We start from the raw sequence: 20,837 nt of genomic DNA, 5'->3' as shown, positions 1-20,837 counted from the left end.
ATTCTAGGAATATACAAATTACTTTGATCTAGTTCTGATCCATATTTCTGTTGTAACTTTTGCTAATTCACGAAAGCGGTATATCTCATAAAAACATTAGCTCATAATGACTGTGGAGCTAATCGAGAGGTCCTGCTCAGACTGTAAATTGTAGAACACAAAAACGTTCTAGTTTAGATTATTGATAACAGTTTTAGCAAAGCGACAAGTAAACAAGTTTATATAAATACTTGAGACATGAACATTTATCTCTTCAGTAAGCTTTCAAACTTACGCCAAATCCTCAAATCCCTGCTAACAGATGAATGTTGCCTCTTCGCAGTAAACCACCAAATGAAGCAAACTCGAACCCTACATTCCCAATTGCGCTATAAATAGAGAAAAAGGTCAGGGTAGATTTTCCGGAAGCACAGAGCACCCCAAACACAGCCATAGAGCCATGCATCGCAAAGAAGGCCAACAACAAAAGAAGCTGTAACGGAAAAATAATGTTGACGGGTTGCTTAAAAAATCCACAAGTACAATAATTATAAATATATGCAAAATACAAAAGAAAATTGGGTGGGGTTGGGGGTGGGGGTGGGGAAGGGGTAGATTTAAGGATCAGATGTTAGGTGAAGGTGGGGCAAGGATGAACATTAAACAGGGAAAGTCACGCAGTAACGCACACACGCACACGCACACGCACACGCACACACACACACACACACACACACACGCGCGCGCGCGCGCACATACATTTAAGCAGGAAAAAACAACAGTCGGCACCGCCTAAGGACGGCCGGCGGACAAAATTATGGTGGGCACGATAACTTACTCATGGTAAAAGGAGAGAGGCAGCAAAATGCAAGGAAGCATAAATGCAAGGGAAGGAGATGGGATGGGGCGATGGGGGTAACAGGGGTAGTGAGGAGAAAGAGGAAAGAAACGATAACAACAAACAAGACACGCATATTACAGTATTAACTAAGAAAGAGACATTTCGTAAGTACCTTTATACATGTGTGGACATCAATTAAACTCTAGCTGAGCGAAAGTACCACCTGTCCTTCTGAAAACACCTTTAAAAATATGCAACGTTGTTCCCATGTTTCTCACACAACACAAAGTACGAGACGGACATAAAACAAGTTGAAAATAGGGGCACAGCCTTGGAAAGGTCAGTGACCTATAAAAAGGAAACTGGGGGGTTTAAACGCGTTTAGGGATGCCAACATCGCACTTACCCTATTTTCAACAAGTTAGACCAAACAGTGTAAGTAAAATCACTCCCCGCTGAGAAAGGCTCTAACATCAGTGCCAAAATACCAGATCATATAAAGTAAAACATAAAAATAGAATCAATCTAAGGTATATTATTACACCATTGTACTCAACAACTTGTCTGAAGTCAGAGCACCTACAGCCTAACTTTTAAGGGCTAGACTAAGCAAGCTGCAAGACGAAATTCCTCTCCGTCCGTCCGTTTTTGTAGAATTTAGGAAAAAAGCATCAAGGAGTCCTACACTTTATTAGTCATCGCGCCATCAAATAAGAAACCGTAGCGATTAACTGTAGAGGGGTCAGTCACCAAACATGCACTGTGCTTAACGATTTCCGCATTAAATCCTCTTTTGATAAATATTTTGACACATTTTACAAATATTTGATTAAAATAAGCATTATGTTTAATTTTTCGAATTCTATAAACCACATCTCCATAATATACCGGGTGTGTAAGACCAAGTTTTAAAAGTGTTTTAAGGTTTGTGTTATATTTGATTAAAAGTTCAGACGATCTGTAGTAAAATTTAGTGAAAGCCTTCCGTAGGTTATGGTATCGGTAAACGCGCTTTATATAGAGAACATTTGTCACATAAACAATGCACGGGAATTCTAGCCAGTTAATATCTCCTAATGTTACATATTTAATAATATTATATTACACTGACGGAGACGAGAAACTGAGGCAAAATGTGCTACTGGTAATAAAAAAATATAATTACAGTTACCTCCTAACTGTTCCGCTATTTCGTTCAATTTATCATGGCCAAAGTATTACCAAAACTGGTCAGTTCCCTATACCTCTTCCAAATATAAATGCTTCTTACCAGACTGTCGGTTTAATACCACATTCTCCCATGTATATACTTTGTCGTTCAACATACAGTTTCTTCACCATTATTCGACGCGACCAGTCCTTGCGATTTTATTCCTTTTTATGCAACAGGACTGAGTTAAAAAGCTGAATATGCATTGATATTACTCATAAGTCACAGGCTATTTTCTAAACATATTTTTGACTTGTATTTTGAGATTAAATCTTGAAATAATTTTGAATAATTATTTGAACTTGTTTGTACTTAGGTCAGCCCAAGGCAGATATATAGCCCTTGTTGGAGGAGAAAACCTATATTCTGATAAAAGTGTTCTGGAGAGAGACACGCATATTACAGTATTAACTAAGAAAGAGACATTTCGTAAGTACCTTTATACATGTGTGGACATCAATTAAACTCTAGCTGAGCGAAAGTACCACCTGTCCTTCTGAAAACACCTTTAAAAATATGCAACGTTGTTCCCATGTTTCTCTCGTCTGCTTTGTCTTGTTAAACCGTTCGCTTTAGAATCTATTTAAAATGCCAAAGGTATGAACATTTCAACATTTAGTAAAATGAAGGCCATTTAATTCATCTGCATCGTAAAACAAGGTGGAATAATTCCTTTTAGCTCGTCTGATTTTTGAACCAATCTACGAGGTATTGTCGACACTTGATTCTCGGCGTCGGTGTCGGCGTTGGCGTTGGTTAAAATCTTTGTTTACGTCCACCTTTTCTCAAAATTTATAAGAGCTACAGCTTTGAAACTTTGGCCATCATGAGGTGACTATATAGGCCCAGATAAGCGTTTGTCAGAATTATGGCCCTTTTTTTACTTAAAAACTTCGATTTTCGTGGTTAAATTTTTTGTTTAGGTCCAAAAAGTATAAGAGCTACAGCCTTGAAAAAATGTGCACTTGTTTATCATCATAAGGTGGGTAAGTAGATTAAGAACCATAACTCTAACCTGCATTTTGTAAGAATAATGAACCTGTTTGTACTAAGAAAATCAGTATTTCTTGCTTGTTTTTTTTATTTAAGTTCACTTTTCTTTAATACTTTCTATAACTTTTAGGAATTTAGGAAGATTAGGAAGAAGGCCAATAACTATACATCCCTTCTTACATATTGTACAGCACTTGCAGACGAGCGATGGCACCCGCAGATGGTGCTCTTGTTTTGGATACATCAGGATTGCACAAAAACAAATACTTTTCTAATGAGAGTAAAATAAAAGATCGTGCTTTACATACAAACTCAACAAAACTAAAGTTATCTTTTATGAGTAATGATATTTGTTTAATGAATAAGTTAGCATTTTTTAAATGACATTTAATGAAATAACATCTTCAATTTCTTGCCATATTTCTACATTTCAAAACTGTGTGAATGACTGAACGATGACCTAAATGTGGAGAAATGTTAATAAGCTACTAGTATTGAGTTATCGCGAAATGCTGACTGGTATAGTCTAAATCATTTTTGATTTTCGAGTTACATAGTGTCAAGATGAAGGTTATTGCTATACCCACTGGTTAAACCTTTCCCTGAATTTTTATTTTGGTGAATGGTTTGTCATACCAACACAAAAACGATCATACGGCTATTTTAAAAGACGATTTATTTTTACAGGCTGCGTTCGGGTACGTGACTATTACTATTAGAACATTGTCCTTGATTTCTTGCTTTGCTTCAAGCATTATTTCTGAGACTTGGGGCTAGTTGCTGAACCTGAAACTTCCTTCCTAAAAGTCAAGATTGTGTAACACGAGCATAACTATATGATAGGTTTAACTCTGCTATGTTTTAATGCATGAACTCTGTGCTGTAGAAAAAGCTGAAGAAGCAACCTGTAATATCGACCTAGGTATGTCAGACAGTACCATAATGGACCACCAAATATCTGCATCATCGGAACAACCTGGATTTCCAGCTACGTCAGCTCGTCCTTTTCTTTCCAGCTGGTGTGCAGAAACTTCCGATACACACCCGTATATCACGGTTAGATATTTATAACAATCATTTAAAATAACATGTCAAATGAACCGATCGGTAAAATAAGTTTTTTATTTGATATGCGAGAACTGCTCATTTTTCAAGAAAGTATATTTTTTACTTGTAATGACCATCAACCTACCATCGTTGTTATTATAGCAGTTATGCGATCTGCTGACAGTCAATCCTAAATGATTCCTGAAATTATTAATACTTTGCATCGTCTTCTTGTCTTTCCTGCAAATTAATCAATAAGCTGTCATATATGCTTTTGTTCCACAATAGCATTAAAAGGATAGTATTATATATTTTTTTCTCAGGATTTCTACCTTAAGAGATTGTTGTGTCTTTCATTTGAAATAATATAACATTTTCCTTCTTCTGTAGATTGATTGGCTTGATCTGACGAGAGTAGAGAGTATAACAATTTGGAATTGGGATGATATATTCCAGACGATTTCAGATGGAAAAGTTACCAAGCATTTTCTTTCGATCGGTGTTAGATCATTTAGCTTAGAATTTGGCGAAACACCATATAATGTTTCAACCTATGAAGATAAGGTATTTAGAGTGAAACGTGAACACAGCACAATTATATATATATATATATATATATATATATATATTCTGTTTTCTCCATAAGATTATGCCATCATTAAAGTTGAAGCTAGAAAGTAATCAAGCAGATTTTAGATTACAGAGAACAGAAACAGCGCTTAACTGTATCACTTGAAAAACTTATTTTCGTTGTCTTGAAAAGGTCACATGACATCATTTTTCAAATTTTCATATCTGAATGTAAAGATCTCTTTGCTGGACTTCTATGTACAACGAAAGGCATTGCCGCCAAACGCGTATCCGTATATATAAACCACACAGACGTAGTGTCATTCATCTGCTCGATTAAGAAAAAAAGATTTACTTAACACTGCAAATTCAAACAATATGGCATCCAAAAATAACTGCCGTTCGTACTGTATCTTATTGGGTATAATCAAATGAAAGTTTGATTTTTTTATTGCGGTAAACTTCTATATGTTTGGCTTGAATAATAAGGATTTACTCCTTATTTTTTATGTTTTACATGGTGTAAGATGTGCAAACAAATATTTTCTTCATGCATTAAGTTAACAAATTATTCTTCAAATGATTTTGTTATAGTTAGTATTAATCTACTGGATTGACTTTCAGGTTTTTTTATTAGACGCTTTATATCGGGTTGATGAGCCTCAAACATTTGTATTATACAAACCACTTTACTCTCGGTTTGTCCGGATCAATATTTTGGAACCATTGACACAAAACCTCAGTTGTCTACGAATCGAGTTAAGCGGTTGCCGAACAAAGGGTAATATAAAATATTCTAATGTTTGTTAAAATGTATAGCTAGATACGCTGTCTGAAAGAACAACATACATCTAGCCATATTGACTTAAAACAGTCTAGGAATTGCCGTCCAAAATTTTGTTTTAAACCTTTCTCTATCCTGTTATATAATAAAGAGCTGGCTTTAGTTGTTTTGTCTATAACTCGAGTCTTGCCTCTATACGAGACACCAGCCATTACCATACATCCTACCGCGATCACACTTCCTGCCGCTTTCAGATCTTTTAAAATAAATTTCTCATAATCTTGGTTACATTTTCTGACGAAACACATCAGCCTACGTCCAAAAGTTTCTTATTTCTTATACAGCTTACAAAAGGATGTCCTACGTTTGCTAATTTTTTGCAGTATTGCAAATTTTAAAAATTACACGGATTTCAATTCTGAGGGATACTCCCATCTTTGCTTACGCTTGTTAAGTACATATAACGATGTATTGACATAAGCATTGGAATGCAGCACATATTTGCAAACATCTCGTGCATGCTTCCTAAGGATATAAGTTAATTTCATTTCAGTTACAAGTTTAGAAACATTCCTACTTACATCTTTTGAAAAATTTAGAATGATATAGAACCTAGTGTAATAGCTGGAAATCTGATAACCGAACTCTCGTGTATCCGGATATCATTCACTTTACGAACCAGTACTCACCATGTGTAAAATACAGATTTTAATCCAGTTTCCTTTAATGTATGTTTAGTACTGACATAACACTTTGATTTCGTCAGAGAATCTTTGCTTGTTATAAATCACTTTTGTTAATATTTCGATTTCCAGCATTCCTGCATGATGTATTTACAAGTTGAATATGTCCGCCATTTTTGTTATGAATGTTTGCGCATGAATTTTGGTAATTTTGCAGGGAATGCTTAAATGACTGATTTATATTGCCATAGAATACTGTTTTGTTAACTTTGATTGTTTTAAAAGTAAATCTTATTCGGAAGCGAATATGTAATTAGCAAAACTTCAGGAATATTCTGGAACGCTCCGTGTAACTATTTGTCTGCTTTGAACGCGCAATGCTGGAAAATGCTGGAACGCTATATTTTTGTCTCTATTTTGGTTTATTGGAGACAATTATATCAGTTCCCCTTTTTAAATCAATTCTTTATATCTGCCCTTACCTTTTAATCCCTTTATAGCAGCACAGTTTACGTTAATTCCATATTATTTAATGTTTACTGTGACTTGACCCGATTACACTGACAGCGCGCTTTTTGTGTCAAGGATTTTGATTGGTCCCCAGCATTCCAGCATCCCTTCCAGCATTGCGTCAGTTATAAAAGGACGCACGTTCCAGCAATCTGGGTCAGTTGCAACAATAACATTGATCTACTTTTAAAGTTCGATCTTCAACAACTTTCAAAAATGCAGTCAAGCTCTGAAGCTTTAGGTACAAGCGGTTTACCAAATTTCCTTTACTATACTATCACTATATTCTAGAATCGTGAATTATATCGTAGATCTCTATAAAATATGGTTTTAGTAGAACTTTGATAAAAACTAAATGGCTGAAAGTAGTTCTTTGCAACTGGTCCATTGCTGTGTCTGCCTTTAATCTCCTACGTGTTTCTCATTTTTATTGTAAGAAGCATATTTTGCCGTTAATATATTGAATACGTTATCGTTAAATCAAATAACATATAAAACTCTGAACTTCATTACTGTTATCATTTAAAGTGTATTTATAGGATCAGTTCCTCCACCATAGCCCGATCCATATCTACAACAAACCATTTTATAGAAATGGTTTCTTCGTAATCCGTGCTCTTAGTCACAAACAACTTTCTCACCACTGGCTCAACTTTCGCACTCAGCTTTCTCCACCAAAACTGATCATCTGAAACAACGTAGATCTTCCACTCGACAAGACTGACACAGCAATGATGCGATTTACTCAGCGAATATGATAAGAGTGACTAAGAGTGCAGATTAAATATTCCTAGTCCATCCTGTATACATATTTGACAGAAACACAAAAGCATGGGTGCTTACACTATACACGGCTCTTGCAAAAAGAAGTTGCGAACAACCTAGTGACGGAAAAGATAAATCAGACATATACGTGACGGATTTTTACATTATTATGATCTTTATTATTTTGCCATTTATATTCAAAGACAAACAGAGTCATTTTAGCAATGATTGAAGTAATGAGTAGTCGTTTTTGCTAGCTTAAACGTTTTAGTGAATACGCCCTAGAAGTTTTCATGTAACTAAGTTTCTGTTAACTTACATCATAACAAGATTTTAATTGTGTCCTGTCTAAATACTTATAACAAAGTTAACACTAAATGGGTTCACGATAACATGCAATAGTATTTATCAAAAAAAAAAAAAAGATATACACATCTGGTAAGATACTACCAATATCTTCTGTTTTATTTTTCAGGTCGTTCTTATGTTCCGGTAACGGCATACGAAAGTATTCAGCGGACAAGTTTTCATAAAAATGCTTCAATGTTGTCACTTATATCACCAGTGTCAACAGATGCTGTACTTACAAGCTTTGGCTATCCATTCGGCTACAGAAATGGGGAAAGTTACAAATGGATAATTCAGTTTGATGATACCGAGTTCATCAAATTAATATTCACGAAAGTTTCATTACACATTGATCAGGTTAGTACAGATACATATGGTAAGTGTAATAAGTATTGTACAGGATGCTACAAAATCCATGCACAAAGTTTCAAAATAATTATTCCGCTTCGTTTTAGCTGGACTTTAAAAACTTCAAGTGAATATACTGATACATTTTAGTATAAAAGAAAAAAGCCAACAAACTTAATACTTCGGTTTACTCTAGTTCTATTTAATTCGCACATTATTGAGAATACATACGTAGATGTGTGGCATTCAAAACTTCACAATTAAATACTAATGTATAATAAGCAGTTTGAGTGCACGTTTTCTTAAATAGTTACGAGTTGTTTGCTCATTTCAAATTGTGTCATTAATTGAATTATCTAAAATGAATTAAGCCTAAGCAAATTCTACTTAAGGAACAGTTTTAAACAAATAGTAATAATATACGGACACCTCGATGTTTTATAACATATACAGATATTTAGTATTTGTAGAGTGTAGTAGTAGAATTTATGAAAAATATCTGCATATAATTTGTAATGTTGATTATGTTTCAACTTACCATGATTAGAAATTGAATCATTTAATTTAAAAGCATAAGGTATACATGTAGCAATTTTAATTTTATTTTATGATACATTGAGAAATATATGTGTGCTTTACTCATATAATCTTTTGTTCAAGTTTACATACAGTTATGTCTCTAGAAACGTTGTATATACGGGGTATCATCAAATACTTGAAACTTGTTATATTCTTGAACACATGCATCAATTATCTTATTATAACAGATGTCATTCTTTAGATTTAAATACATTTTAGCCAAAAAGGCAAAAAATTAAAGTTTAAGCCCCAAATTTTGAATACACATATATAACCAGAATGATGAGAAATTTCAGTTTATGTCGCATATTTAAGAAGATCTTAAGATAAATTTCTTTTTAGATTTTTTATTTAAAAAGGGAATTGATGACCCCTACCCTTAATAAATTAACACAAAATAAAATGTTTATTCAAACCAATAGTTCATTTAATAAACTTATCTACGTTTTCTAATATTTCTAGCCAATATATTTTAAGTTTATACTGTATGGTGCTAAAAAGTATGAAACTGCATTTAATGAAATATTGTTTGCTGGTAAACAAGAAGCATTAATATCTTGATGTGTCATCAGATATGCTGAATAAATGTATGTCTTTTCTGTACAGAATCAAATTTCAGTAATAAGGTGTGATTCAAACAACTATAAAACATGTTTTTATAGGCTTATTAAAAAAACTCCCGAAATAAGCTAAATATCAAGACTGAATTTGTTTTTCTTATCGAGTTTTAGCTAGGATTGTAATCGAACACTTTGTAAAATCAAATTTGTTCTGACTGACACATTCAAAACAAATTAAATTTGCAACTACACGTGCATCAGTTAATAGCTTTACCATTAAAATGCATGTTAATCCAGTTACATAATATAAATTAAAACATCTACCATTTAAACTCTGGTTTATCTAGTTACAAGTATATAAATTAAAAACGTTACCATTAAAATGCAAACCTATCCAGTTACACGAATGTTTTACCGTTTAAACACAGTTTTATCCAATAACACGTATGGATTTTAAATTTTAACATTAAACACAGTCCTGTACTCAGTTTTCATCGGATGCGGATTAATTCAGTGGTGGGACTACTTCTGTTAGTTGTGACGTCATATATGACGTCAGAAATGACGTAACAATTGGTCTAAATGTGTCAACGTTTCAACGACTTTTTTAATCTGTCTTTTTTGTCTATAAATATTGTAACTTTTTGCAGATATATAACACTATAAATATGTTTACGATATTTGATTTTTGTCCATAGCAAACGTTTTTATCATGAAAAGCCAAAATAAAGAAAATAAAGAATTTGCTTTGGCGTAAAATATGAATACAGTATTGTCATCTGTATACTGTTTTTCTTTATCTTGATAATGCTTGTCAGGATAAATTTACAAGTTATATTTACATGACTTTGCAGCTTCAACAGGGGACCGACTTTTGTGAAGACAGAATTCTCTTTAATGAAGAACTTTACGTGTATTATATAAATTCAGTCAAATTAGCGTTAATTGGTAAACATTTGGCACCAAAGAGGAACTTTAGAGAAGCAAAGAGCAATTTTACAATTGACGCTTTCTACAATGGAAGAACATTTATGATAGAGACCAGTGTATCATACCTAACAGTAACATTTACAACATGTCGACGCTTTGGCGAGTTGCTTTACAGGGGTCAAGGGTTCCGAGCATTAGTCTTAATGCAAGGTATGTATGAAAAATCGCTTATCTTCTAAGAATATGAACTTACAGATACAAAGACTGTTAAGGTGAACTTTCAACCATCTAACGCCGCTTAATTAGTCAAAATTTACATAAACAATAATGGTTGCAAAAGCGACCATGCTTTGACAAGAGTTTGACTCGATGGATGCATTTTGTCAGTAAATAAAAAAAACAGTCACTGTTATTTAGATATTGGTGAAAGGATTAACATATTGTAAAGCTATTGTTTCATTCTTTCCTTAAAGATATACCTGCTTGCTTTTCGCTTGACAATTTCAAACCAGTGAGCGATGAACATATAGAAACATGTGATATGTTAGTCATGTCGTTGTCGTCGATGTCATATTTTGGTATCGATTTTCATGGAACTATTGAAAAATGGATTATCAGCTTCTCGAGAGGCTATCTACGATTTGAAGTTTTACATTTTGACGTAAGATGTGATACAGGTACTCTTACATTTCAAATTTTAAATTTTAACAAAATACTGGTTTCCCAGTAGTTTCCGGACCCAAGTAGTTTTCCGGACCTTTCACAATTCGTGCTGTATAGACTTTACGCCGTAGTAAAACATCTGGGTATCAATATCATATTATCTAGACATTTGTTGCCTTTAACTAGCAGCGAAAACCTAGCATTAACGAACTTATTTATTATTTGAAAATCCCGGTTGTTTTAACTTACTTCGATGTAATGTTTACAAAAAAGATTGTCAACAGCAGGGGAATTCCAGTTACAGTGCGCATGCGCAGAAGTTGAGGCCCCTTGAAGGTAAACATCAGTCAATTGATGCTCCCATTTACAGACGATACAGTAAAAACATACTGATAGTAATAAAATAAAACAACGAAAGTCAGAAAAATCGACCTTTTCACTTAACAACGGCATTCAATCATCGATTAAAAATAGGAAACAAAACAGACAGGGATTTACCTACGATACCGTCTATAAATCAAATTTTTAGCATCAGTACATGTCCATGCCCGAGTAGTCAGGGCGTTAGACTACCAATTCTGAGACCGGTCTTGTTGTTTTTAAGAAAATAGATGTTAATTGTATTAAAAATTCTTAATTTCTTTTTTGTAATATTACCAGTTCGCTCAATACGTCCCGTCATTTTAGCGTGACGTTACAAACGTCATTCAAACGTGATTAGACATAACTGTAATGAACGTATTATAAATCTAGTATTTGTTAAATTCTTGAAATATTCTTTTCTAATCATCATCTCGCCTTAGAATTATGTTTTAATTTTGAATATATGTAACGAAATCGGAAATGTTTGCTTTTAGAGAAAGATTACAGCTGTGCAATGAAAGGTCCGGAAAACTACTCGCACTAACTGAGATATTAATGGAATTAATTGCCCCCTTTGAGGCCTCATCTACATTTGTGTTATGAACGCAAGTGTAATACGACTTCTGCATGGTGTTAAAGAAGAACCTAGGTTTTTTCTGTGAAAAATTTATGTTTCTACTATGTTTTGTTTGAAAGTTACAGGCAAAAAATAGCGATTTCGGTCCGGAAACTACTGGGAAACCAGTATAGATAAATTTTGAAAAGGAATAAATTTAAATTGAGCATTGTGAGATTCCATAATGAATCTATATGCAGTGTAAATTGTTTAAGTGCAATTTCATTTTAGTCGAAATCTCTCTCTCTCTCTCTCTCTCTCTCTCTCTCTCTCTCTCTCTCTCTATATATATATATATATGGATGTAAAAGGAGCAAGTAAATTATAAAGAAAAAATATATAACATTACATGTGTTACTTAATATTTGCCAACCGGTTTCGTTTATTTACTCAGCAGGGCAAATAATATGTATGTATATATGCAAATGTTGAACCAGTTGAACGAATGTGTAGTACAATTCGTATGTATATATAAAACAGCATCGAGACGAGACTAATCTTATTTCGGGTCAGTGGACCTGTTGTGGAATGTGCACGCTTGTTTGTCCTGCTAGGCGTTTTGCCGTTATTGGTTTGGTATAGTGTTGTGATGATTAGTTCGTATAAATTCTCTCTACTTATATATTATATAATAATTCATATTGTATCATCGCGATAATCACGTATAGGAAAGTAAGCTGTTCTGAATTTAATTAAATACTTTAATACAAACTATCTCTAGAAAAGCACAGCACACGTAGGACTTTTTTGTGCTGACTAGAGTGATAGACGTTTTTTTACCACTATTGAACACCTAAACGGCTTATCTTATTTGGCTCTTTTTATAAAAGCCACTGCGTCTGAAATAAAAGTCACTTACCAGGGTAGTCACCACCAAAAAGGGCTTATTGACGAAATATTTACTTATGTCTGTCTGTGGTGATATTATTCAATATCTCTTTCAGGGTCGACATTCGTAATAATTGACAGGTTTGCCAGTGAAAAGAAGTTTTGCAATCTTAACATGGCCCTTCGCATATTCTATACATCCTCTAGTTGGGTGAATGTAACCTTTGTAAAATATAGCGCAAAATCGAGAGAGTCTTTTCGCCTTCTGTACTACACTGTACGTGACAAACTCCCTGAAACAATGACAACAAAGGCCGCAAACATACCTGGTAAATCTCATTTTCTTTACGTCGGTTTACGTGAATGAATATCATGTTAATTTAAATGCATTTAAAATATTTTCATTTCAATACTCTGAAGTTTTCCCTTGAAGAAAATGTGAAATTAAGCGTCACCATCTTTTAGAATTGTTAAAGGTTCCTTTGTTAGAATCAATGTTATCTGTTATCTGTATTTTTGTTTTACATTTGAACGATTTAGATTTGCTGTAAGGGTTTCAGTTTGTCCAAAACTTTAGATCGACCAGTTCAATATCTATACACTGTATAGCATATATTGATTTTCCTTTATTTTATGATGGTATTTTCCTGTTTTACTGTTTCTGATAACCAACGCAATTGGGAAAGAGTCGGAAGTGATCCTTTAGATATATAAAGGTCTTGCAGAAAAAAGCGTAACCCGAGATAGACTTGTCAGAGCAAAAGCAATGCCAGTTGGAAACATTTGATAGAGTCAACGATAGGCAGTTCTGAAATCCCACAGGGGTTAAAATGAATTTATCTCGTTTGGTTGTTTCGCCCTTAATGGTGTTTCTCTTGCTAGATTACTCGTCTGCGAAGAAATTGAGTACATGCTTATACGGTTGATTAATTTTACTGGGTCATTTTGGATCCCTGATAATTATTATTGGGTCATTAGCGTTTCGCCCCCACATACTTGGTCCTAACATTATGGTTAAACCTACTAAGTGGGTATATTATGTATGTTTAGAATATACCTGGTGGCTAGAACTTTAATTTAAGTCGTCTTGTAACTTTTGAACAAAGTGGGAACTACGAGTGAGGGTTTGTGCACAATTGATTGGTTTATACGTTCCAGTGGTGTTTTCGCAATTGACAGTGAGAGTTAAAAGGCGATTTTCACTCTGTACTTTGAATATTGTATACGATGTGTTCAATTTTATATTTTAGTTTCGACTTTGATTGTTTGTACTTTGTTTTAGTGTTAATTTGTTTATAAATCTTTTACAAAACCATACACACATTATTAAATACGTTGTTTTAATAGGGCTACGTTCTCAGAAGTAATTATGTATTTCAGATATTGGCTGATTGCATGTTCAGACTTATACTATTTCAGAAATTTATACTAGTATAGCAAGGGAAGCATTTGAGACTAAAGATAAAGAACTATGTAAGTCCTATTTTACCTTATGTAAAGTTTACATTCTGGCGTTTTATTCTGTATGTTTCCCCCCAAGTTGATTTGATACGTTTAATATTAGCATCAAGAAAGATACTTTATATGTAAAAATTAAATAACAAAAAAGGGAAAAAAGATACTTTATAAATCTGAAGAATGTTAAAAAGACATACAGGTATGATATTTCTCAGCTTTAACTTGCAAGTATAAAGTAGAAAAAGATGGCCCAGGGGTATTTCGTCCGTTGATGACGGCCATACGCAATAATGAAACTGCGATTCCCTGGGGTAAGTAAAACAGATCTGTTAGACTAACATCTGGAAATTGCTATAAAATATCAAACTTCTTATTCATTTATCTTACAAAAAGGTAAGATATATTGTAACTATAATAATAAGAATGATAATAATTATGTTGAATGGAAGATGCAATCAAATTTAATGCAATTATTTGTCTTCTGAAAAATCCATGATAACCGTAAGACGCTTTTTCGTGAATTCCGCCCTTCGTTTGAAACATCAATACACAGAATGTAAAACGTCTTCATGCCTCGAAGTCACAAAGTTAAAAAAAATAAAGAATAAGTATTAATAATATAATACGAAAGCAGAAAACCTTTGTGTTATATCATCGCTATTATAGTTGCATTACTGCTGATAATAACATGTGGGTACTTTAGGGTTGCTTTGTGTTAATTACAGCCATAGCTTGATACCAGTGTCAGGCATTACATCATTTACAATGGTTAAAGGGAATCAACCATTTGTAACAGCAAGTACTCATTGTTAAAAAAACTATGTTCGAATGTAGACCACTCAGAAACGATTTCTATAAATAGAAACAATCAGAACGCACTCCTGTAGAAAGCACAGGAGTTCTGAAGTATAAATAGCTAGATAAATAGCAATGAGATTATTCTGTATCCAGCGACTAAGGTAGCACCCCGATTCAACAAATAATTTATATCTTGATAATAGCTTATATAGCTATTGTCTATTTATAGAATTAAATAAGTTTGAAAGGCTTTAAATCAAAATCACTAAGTTGAATCATAGAAAACGTTTCTCAAAACTAAAAAAGCAAGTTTTAAGTTTGAAACCTTGCTATCTAAAGACACCAACAATGTCAAATTATAGAAATACTTCCTTAACGCTTAAGAGACGATTTATTGTACCTAATCTATACGAAATTAGGTCAATTGTTTCAACATAAAATCTAGGTCATGCTGTCCTCTAATGTCAGATGAAATGAAAACGTTAAAAACTCCAGAATCAATATTTTCCTACTTGTTTATCCTAACATTTTGTCAAATGTTTGTCTGTATAAAATCTGTTCAAAATTAGAAATCTGATCCAGTGGCATATTTTTGATCCTAGATGATCTTGTTTTTAACCTGCTCTAGATTTTTATTGTCAGTCGTTCTGACCAGGTTTCACAAAGTTCTGGCCTCTAAAATGCTAACTAGGTTTTTGCATGCTTTGATACAGTGATCTTCTTTTTAACCCAGTTTCAAAGCCATCCGACATCTTTTTAATTTAGACATTTGCGAATTATTCTGGTACAGAACCCAATATCATTGTTCTAACCTTATAGGAAAATCTCAAAATATTATTTAAAGGTGGTTCTGCATGTTTGATAATCCGGACGTAATTGCATAACGTCATTTATCCAGAAAACGTAGAATAAAGAGTAGAGTCGGTGTACGCCAATAAAAATCATTTTATAAATTAATGGCAACTGGTGAGTAAATTTGTTAAAAGGGCAACTTTACTAGAGTTAAAGAATGATATCAAAACATCTGACACATTAAATAATTCCAAAAATGTCTTAAAATTTGCAAATATCTCGAAAACAAGCACAAGGACCTATACATCTAACTTCACCAGATTATAGGCCATATGTTTATTTGCGACTGTGAGAACTTTTATTAAAATCTACTTTGTAGAAACATTGTTTTCGCGAAAACAATCGATTTTCCCATAGACTTCCTGTTATGTATGAAACTTGTGTCAGGTCATTTGTTTTTCAAATTAGTCTTGAAAAAAATCAAGCACAGTATATTCTGAAGTTTTGAAAAATCAGGGTTTAATAAAATTCTATATTGTAGAAAAAGTTTTGATCCGAACATGCAGAACAACCTTAAGATAAATATGTCCACGCTATAAATAGTAACATGCCTTTACAAAAATGTTATTTACATTACTACGTAACATTTCCAATTTGATAAAATGCTTCACTAAATGTTTCAACCTGAATCACTAGAATTTTTTTAAAGTTAAATATTAGTTGTTGTCATAATTTCCCATATAATAATAATCGAATAAAAAGTTGCGCAAAACAAAAAGACACGTCGTGTTTATTTGTCCAGTTTTTTTAATGGACTCATCTGAAATGTTCTTTGTAATCAAGATTATTGGATGTCCGTCGTCCGTCCGTCCACCGGTCATTAGTAGTCTTCAATCATTTTAATGAGAATCCATCAATTTTGACAATAGTTCACAGAAATATTTCTGCAATGGTGCCCTTTCCGCTTCATTAAAATCTACGTTATACATGCAGTGTTTTGGTTGTAATGATAGTCGACTGAAAATTCTAAGAAATTTAAAGTTTTTTGAGGACATTATCTTTGCATGACTCTCTACCAAACCCGTTACTTGTCTGAGCTGTTAACAATCTTCAGCCGTCATGATCTTTTACGCGACTCCCAATTTGAAACAAGATAGAAAAACAAAAAGAACAGAGACAACTCGTTTCATATATGCGATTTATAAAAAGGAATCAGCCATACTAAACTTTTATTTGGCCGGTGTCATACACCCAGTATTTCAGATTGCCTGATACTTGCGTATTGTTATAAACATGTTGATATAGTTAAAAAAAACTTACTGAGTTAATGGGCTTGGCGAGCTTACATAGTCAAGTTGCTTTAATAGTGTCACTGTATCTAGATCATACTGAGGTTATTATAAGATCACATAAATTCTTTTTTCAAGATATTGTTAGCTATTATGAACGGAATGTTTTCGTCAGCTGCTTCACGTATTTATATTTTCTATCAAGATAACGTTAGAGAACTTCTAACGTAAACTATGCAAAGATTAAAGTTCTTAATGGAATTTGTATCCTATATTTTTATTTAACGTCGACTTTTTTCAAAGTTAGAGGATTCTACAATATAACCAAATTAACAACATCTTTACCATCATGTCGTCGGCCACTTTCGAAAACCTTGTATATAGAATATTGCGAAATCATTATTTTTCAGCGTTTAGAATTTAATCATAATGCAGAGTTATCTGCGAAACTACTGGATATCCTATCAAATCAGAACGCTACAAATTGTATTGTGACAAAGTCGTATAAATTTGTTGGACCATATTTTTTACTTCATTATAGTTTTATAAGTTTCTGAAACGCATTGCATCACCTATCAAGGGAATAAATTGTATTTAAATTATATACAAAAGTAAACATATTTTGACCGTCGTTATTTTAGCTCAGATAAGTCGTATATCATGTACATTACACGTATATCTAAACATTTTACGATTATATGAGTAATTGAAGAAAATAGAACTGAGATGTGTAAAGGAAAGTGTAATCGCTCATGCTACTCCAATTTAACATGGCTCTGTGACACCGGCCAGCGATGTGCAATAAAAGTGTATTGCCGTGAGAGACGGAATGAGTTTTTCGATATGTTCAGTTCTATACGCTAAAACCGCCATTTTATTGCATGAAGTAAATCATGTCGTGGATGGTGGCTCATTTTATCTTATAAATCCAAGCCATTACTATTTCGAACATGGCGGACTAACGCAATACAGACAAAAATCATAAACGACCCTTTAGGTAGTGTATGAAGAAATTTTAGTATAAATGCAATAAAAACGAGCCAGATTCATCCAGTATCCAACAGTTTTTAATCTGTGCAGATGTACTATTAGAGAAATTAAAACATGGAGGTATGGTACTCAGTTCAGTAATTATGTCAGTAGAACGTAACAGCACGAAGGTACAATCTTGGCCAATAATATTTTGTATTTGCATTTCATATAATTAAATTGTTTAAGAAAAGTGCTACATTTAATTTCCGAAGTAAGATTCGGATTCAGTGTCGGCTTAATTTGCAAATGTCTATTACCAGCAATCTGATCAAGCCGTAATACGATAAGGCCAGGAGTCTGGTTTCTGAAGTATTAAAGGGATTTTTTTAGGTCGTACGAAGACTGCGGACACATGGCGATCACATCTTGAGCCCTTAGTCTCAGGTGCACAACTTCTGACGTTTTGGAAAAACAAACCAGTAAAGTGTAATGACTGTAGGTCAAATACATAATTTTATGGCGTTATGACGGATAAATGGACAGACGGATGGACAAAGCAAAATATACACTCCATATCACAAATAGGTGGCATAACAAGACTTAATGTGATACAATCTAATCTAAAGATGGCCCATTTGAAATATCGATCTTCCCATTCATACTTTACTTCGTTTTAATTCCAAAATGGCTATAAATCGTAGTAGGATTTAACGCAAATCTGAAGTTTGCATTGAAACTGTTTCTACAACTGCCTCTGAATTAACAAAAAATTAATATAACAAATTGAAATATCACTTTCATTCTAGCTAGAGAAATCAAGGCAACCGGACGAGAGGAAGGTAAGTTGAAGAAACATTTCTTGCGTAGGCTTGATATACTCTGACTTAGAACTAGAGGCTGACAGTTTTGTTATACTTGATATTTAATAAAGTATATTTATTAAATTATAGCTGAAATAATCAAAAGCGTTCTAAGCTTTGGCCTTATTCAGTTACAAAAATCTGTAAAACAATATATCTGTTGTTACTTGGTAAGTTATTGTCATGTGAACGAAAAAAGAGAGAAAACTATGCTACTATTTTTTTTATGTTTCCGTAAGCCCTTGCGATGAAAATTGTTGTGTTATATCTGTCGGCATAACTACTTACGGACGTTTCTGACAAGATGCATTTTAGAGATCGCAAATACTTAAGCTATCACACGAAGCATTTAGTTAGTTTTGGCAGTCGTCTTCGAGCATGTTATATTTTGATTCCTTGTTTAATGTGTTCCAGTAATCCCAACACTATAAAGGAAAACCCATGAAAACTTCCACAATCGTTACTGGCTTGATAAGAATAATATTATACACAAGAATAATGTTCATGAATCAGATCAATTACCTCTGCATGCCTTTGGTCATGACAGCCTAGTTAAGTGGCTGATTATTTGTCAGATTAACTTCTCTTGCATGCTTATGGTCATGGCAATCTAGATTGCAGCGAATCACTTCTCAAATTAACAACTGCTGCATACTTATGGTCCTGACATTCTATTTTTGGTAGATGTTCTGGTGTCAGATCAACTACGCCTGAAGTATTATGGTCATGACAGTCTAGTTAAATATCTGATAACGTGACAAATTATCTCCGTTCGAAGCAGTGGTCATTGTAGTCTAGCTTAGTAATGGATCACGTGTCAGTTTTACTACTACTACATGGTTATATTCGAGATAGTCTGGTTAAATAGCTGATCACTCCTCACATTACCCACTCCGGCATAATTATAGACATTACAGTCTAAATCAGTAGCTGGATACGAGTCAGATTAACTACTCAATTTTGCTTATGGTTATGGTTGTCTAATCTAGTAGCTGATGAGATGTAAGCTTTGCCACTCCTGCATGCCTAGGGTCATGTCAGTTTAGTATAGATGCTGGTTATATGTCAGATTAACTACTCCAGCATACATAGAATCATAGCAGTCTTGTTTGATATCTGATAACGTTTCAGACTAACAACTCGGGCATGGTCACATTTCACGACAGCCTATTTCAGTAGGTAACCACTTTAAGAGTATCTACTCCGGTATGCCTATGGTCATAGCGTTCTTGTTTAGTAGAGGATTACTTTTAAATATGCTACTCCTGAATATCAGGTTAGTTTAGTAGCTGATCACTTATCAGATTAATTACACCTGCATGGTTATTGTCGCGGCTGTCTAGTTCAGCAACTGATCGCGAGTCAGAATGATTACCCTAGAAAGGTTATGGTCTTGACAGTCCAGTTCTGATCAGTAGCTAATTACGTTCAGATTATGATATTCTTTCATCGGTTGTAGATGGGAATATTCGGTTCAAAGGTTACTGTTTTGGCGGTAACGAGCATCTACCGGGAACCATTAAAATAGTTACCAGAGAGCCGGATATACTCATCAGCATCTAAACAAAAGGTACAGTATTTCCTGTTATATCATATTTCAAAAAATACCAGAATAAAAAAGTAAAATGAAATACATTCTTAGCAGCACTGTTTCTTATTGTAGCGTTTTCAAAGCGCGGAAAATTAACATTCATTAACAAAAATGGCATCATTACGTCTCGATGAACCACAACAACACGGTTCTGGTTTAGTTTAATCAGATGTATTATGTTGTTTTTGTAAAATAACCTATTTTGAACCGCTAAATTTACTGCAATGTATAATGGACGAAGAGCGACTGTTAAGGTTTTTGATTTGATCGAATTTCACATAAGAAATATATAATTAATGCTCGAATCGTAAGTTGTTATTAACAGCATGAGAGTCATGGCATGTGGGATACCAGAAGGGTTTTACCGACATAGATAAAATCACCGGAAACACCAGTCCGGTGTGCAAGAATAACTATGTACTTTGGAATGTAATTGTCATGTCCATCTACCTAAGCAGCT

The 20,837-nt window shown here is 33.7% G+C and overlaps 1 protein-coding gene across 1 annotated transcript; it reads left to right on the top strand.

Annotated features, from left to right (window-relative positions):
• Positions 1–5,269: 5,269 nt before the first annotated feature.
• Positions 5,270–20,349, top strand: LOC123550424 (uncharacterized). Its single transcript, XM_053546885.1, has 8 exons — positions 5,270–5,421; positions 7,858–8,087; positions 10,072–10,357; positions 10,621–10,824; positions 12,734–12,946; positions 14,037–14,090; positions 18,733–18,765; positions 20,246–20,349. Exons 2-8 carry the CDS (start codon positions 7,926–7,928, stop codon positions 20,347–20,349), a joined length of 1,056 nt encoding a protein of 351 aa, XP_053402860.1. The 5' UTR covers positions 5,270–5,421; positions 7,858–7,925.
• The last annotated feature ends 488 nt before the right edge of the window (positions 20,350–20,837 follow it).

This window comes from Mercenaria mercenaria, chromosome 6 (genome assembly GCF_021730395.1).
Source record: "Mercenaria mercenaria strain notata chromosome 6, MADL_Memer_1, whole genome shotgun sequence".
NCBI lineage: Eukaryota > Metazoa > Mollusca > Bivalvia > Venerida > Veneridae > Mercenaria > Mercenaria mercenaria.
This window is presented reverse-complemented; position numbering and strand designations above follow the sequence as displayed.

Bases quoted from the DNA above. Each gene is read 5' to 3' on its own strand.
- LOC123550424 (XM_053546885.1), top strand. From the start codon at position 7,926: ATGTTGTCACTTATATCACCAGTGTCAACAGATGCTGTACTTACAAGC. The intron at 14,091-18,732 runs GTAAGTCCTATT...CTTTCATTCTAG, and splicing joins GACTAAAGATAAAGAACTAT to CTAGAGAAATCAAGGCAACC. The intron at 18,766-20,245 runs GTAAGTTGAAGA...CATCGGTTGTAG, and splicing joins GGCAACCGGACGAGAGGAAG to ATGGGAATATTCGGTTCAAA.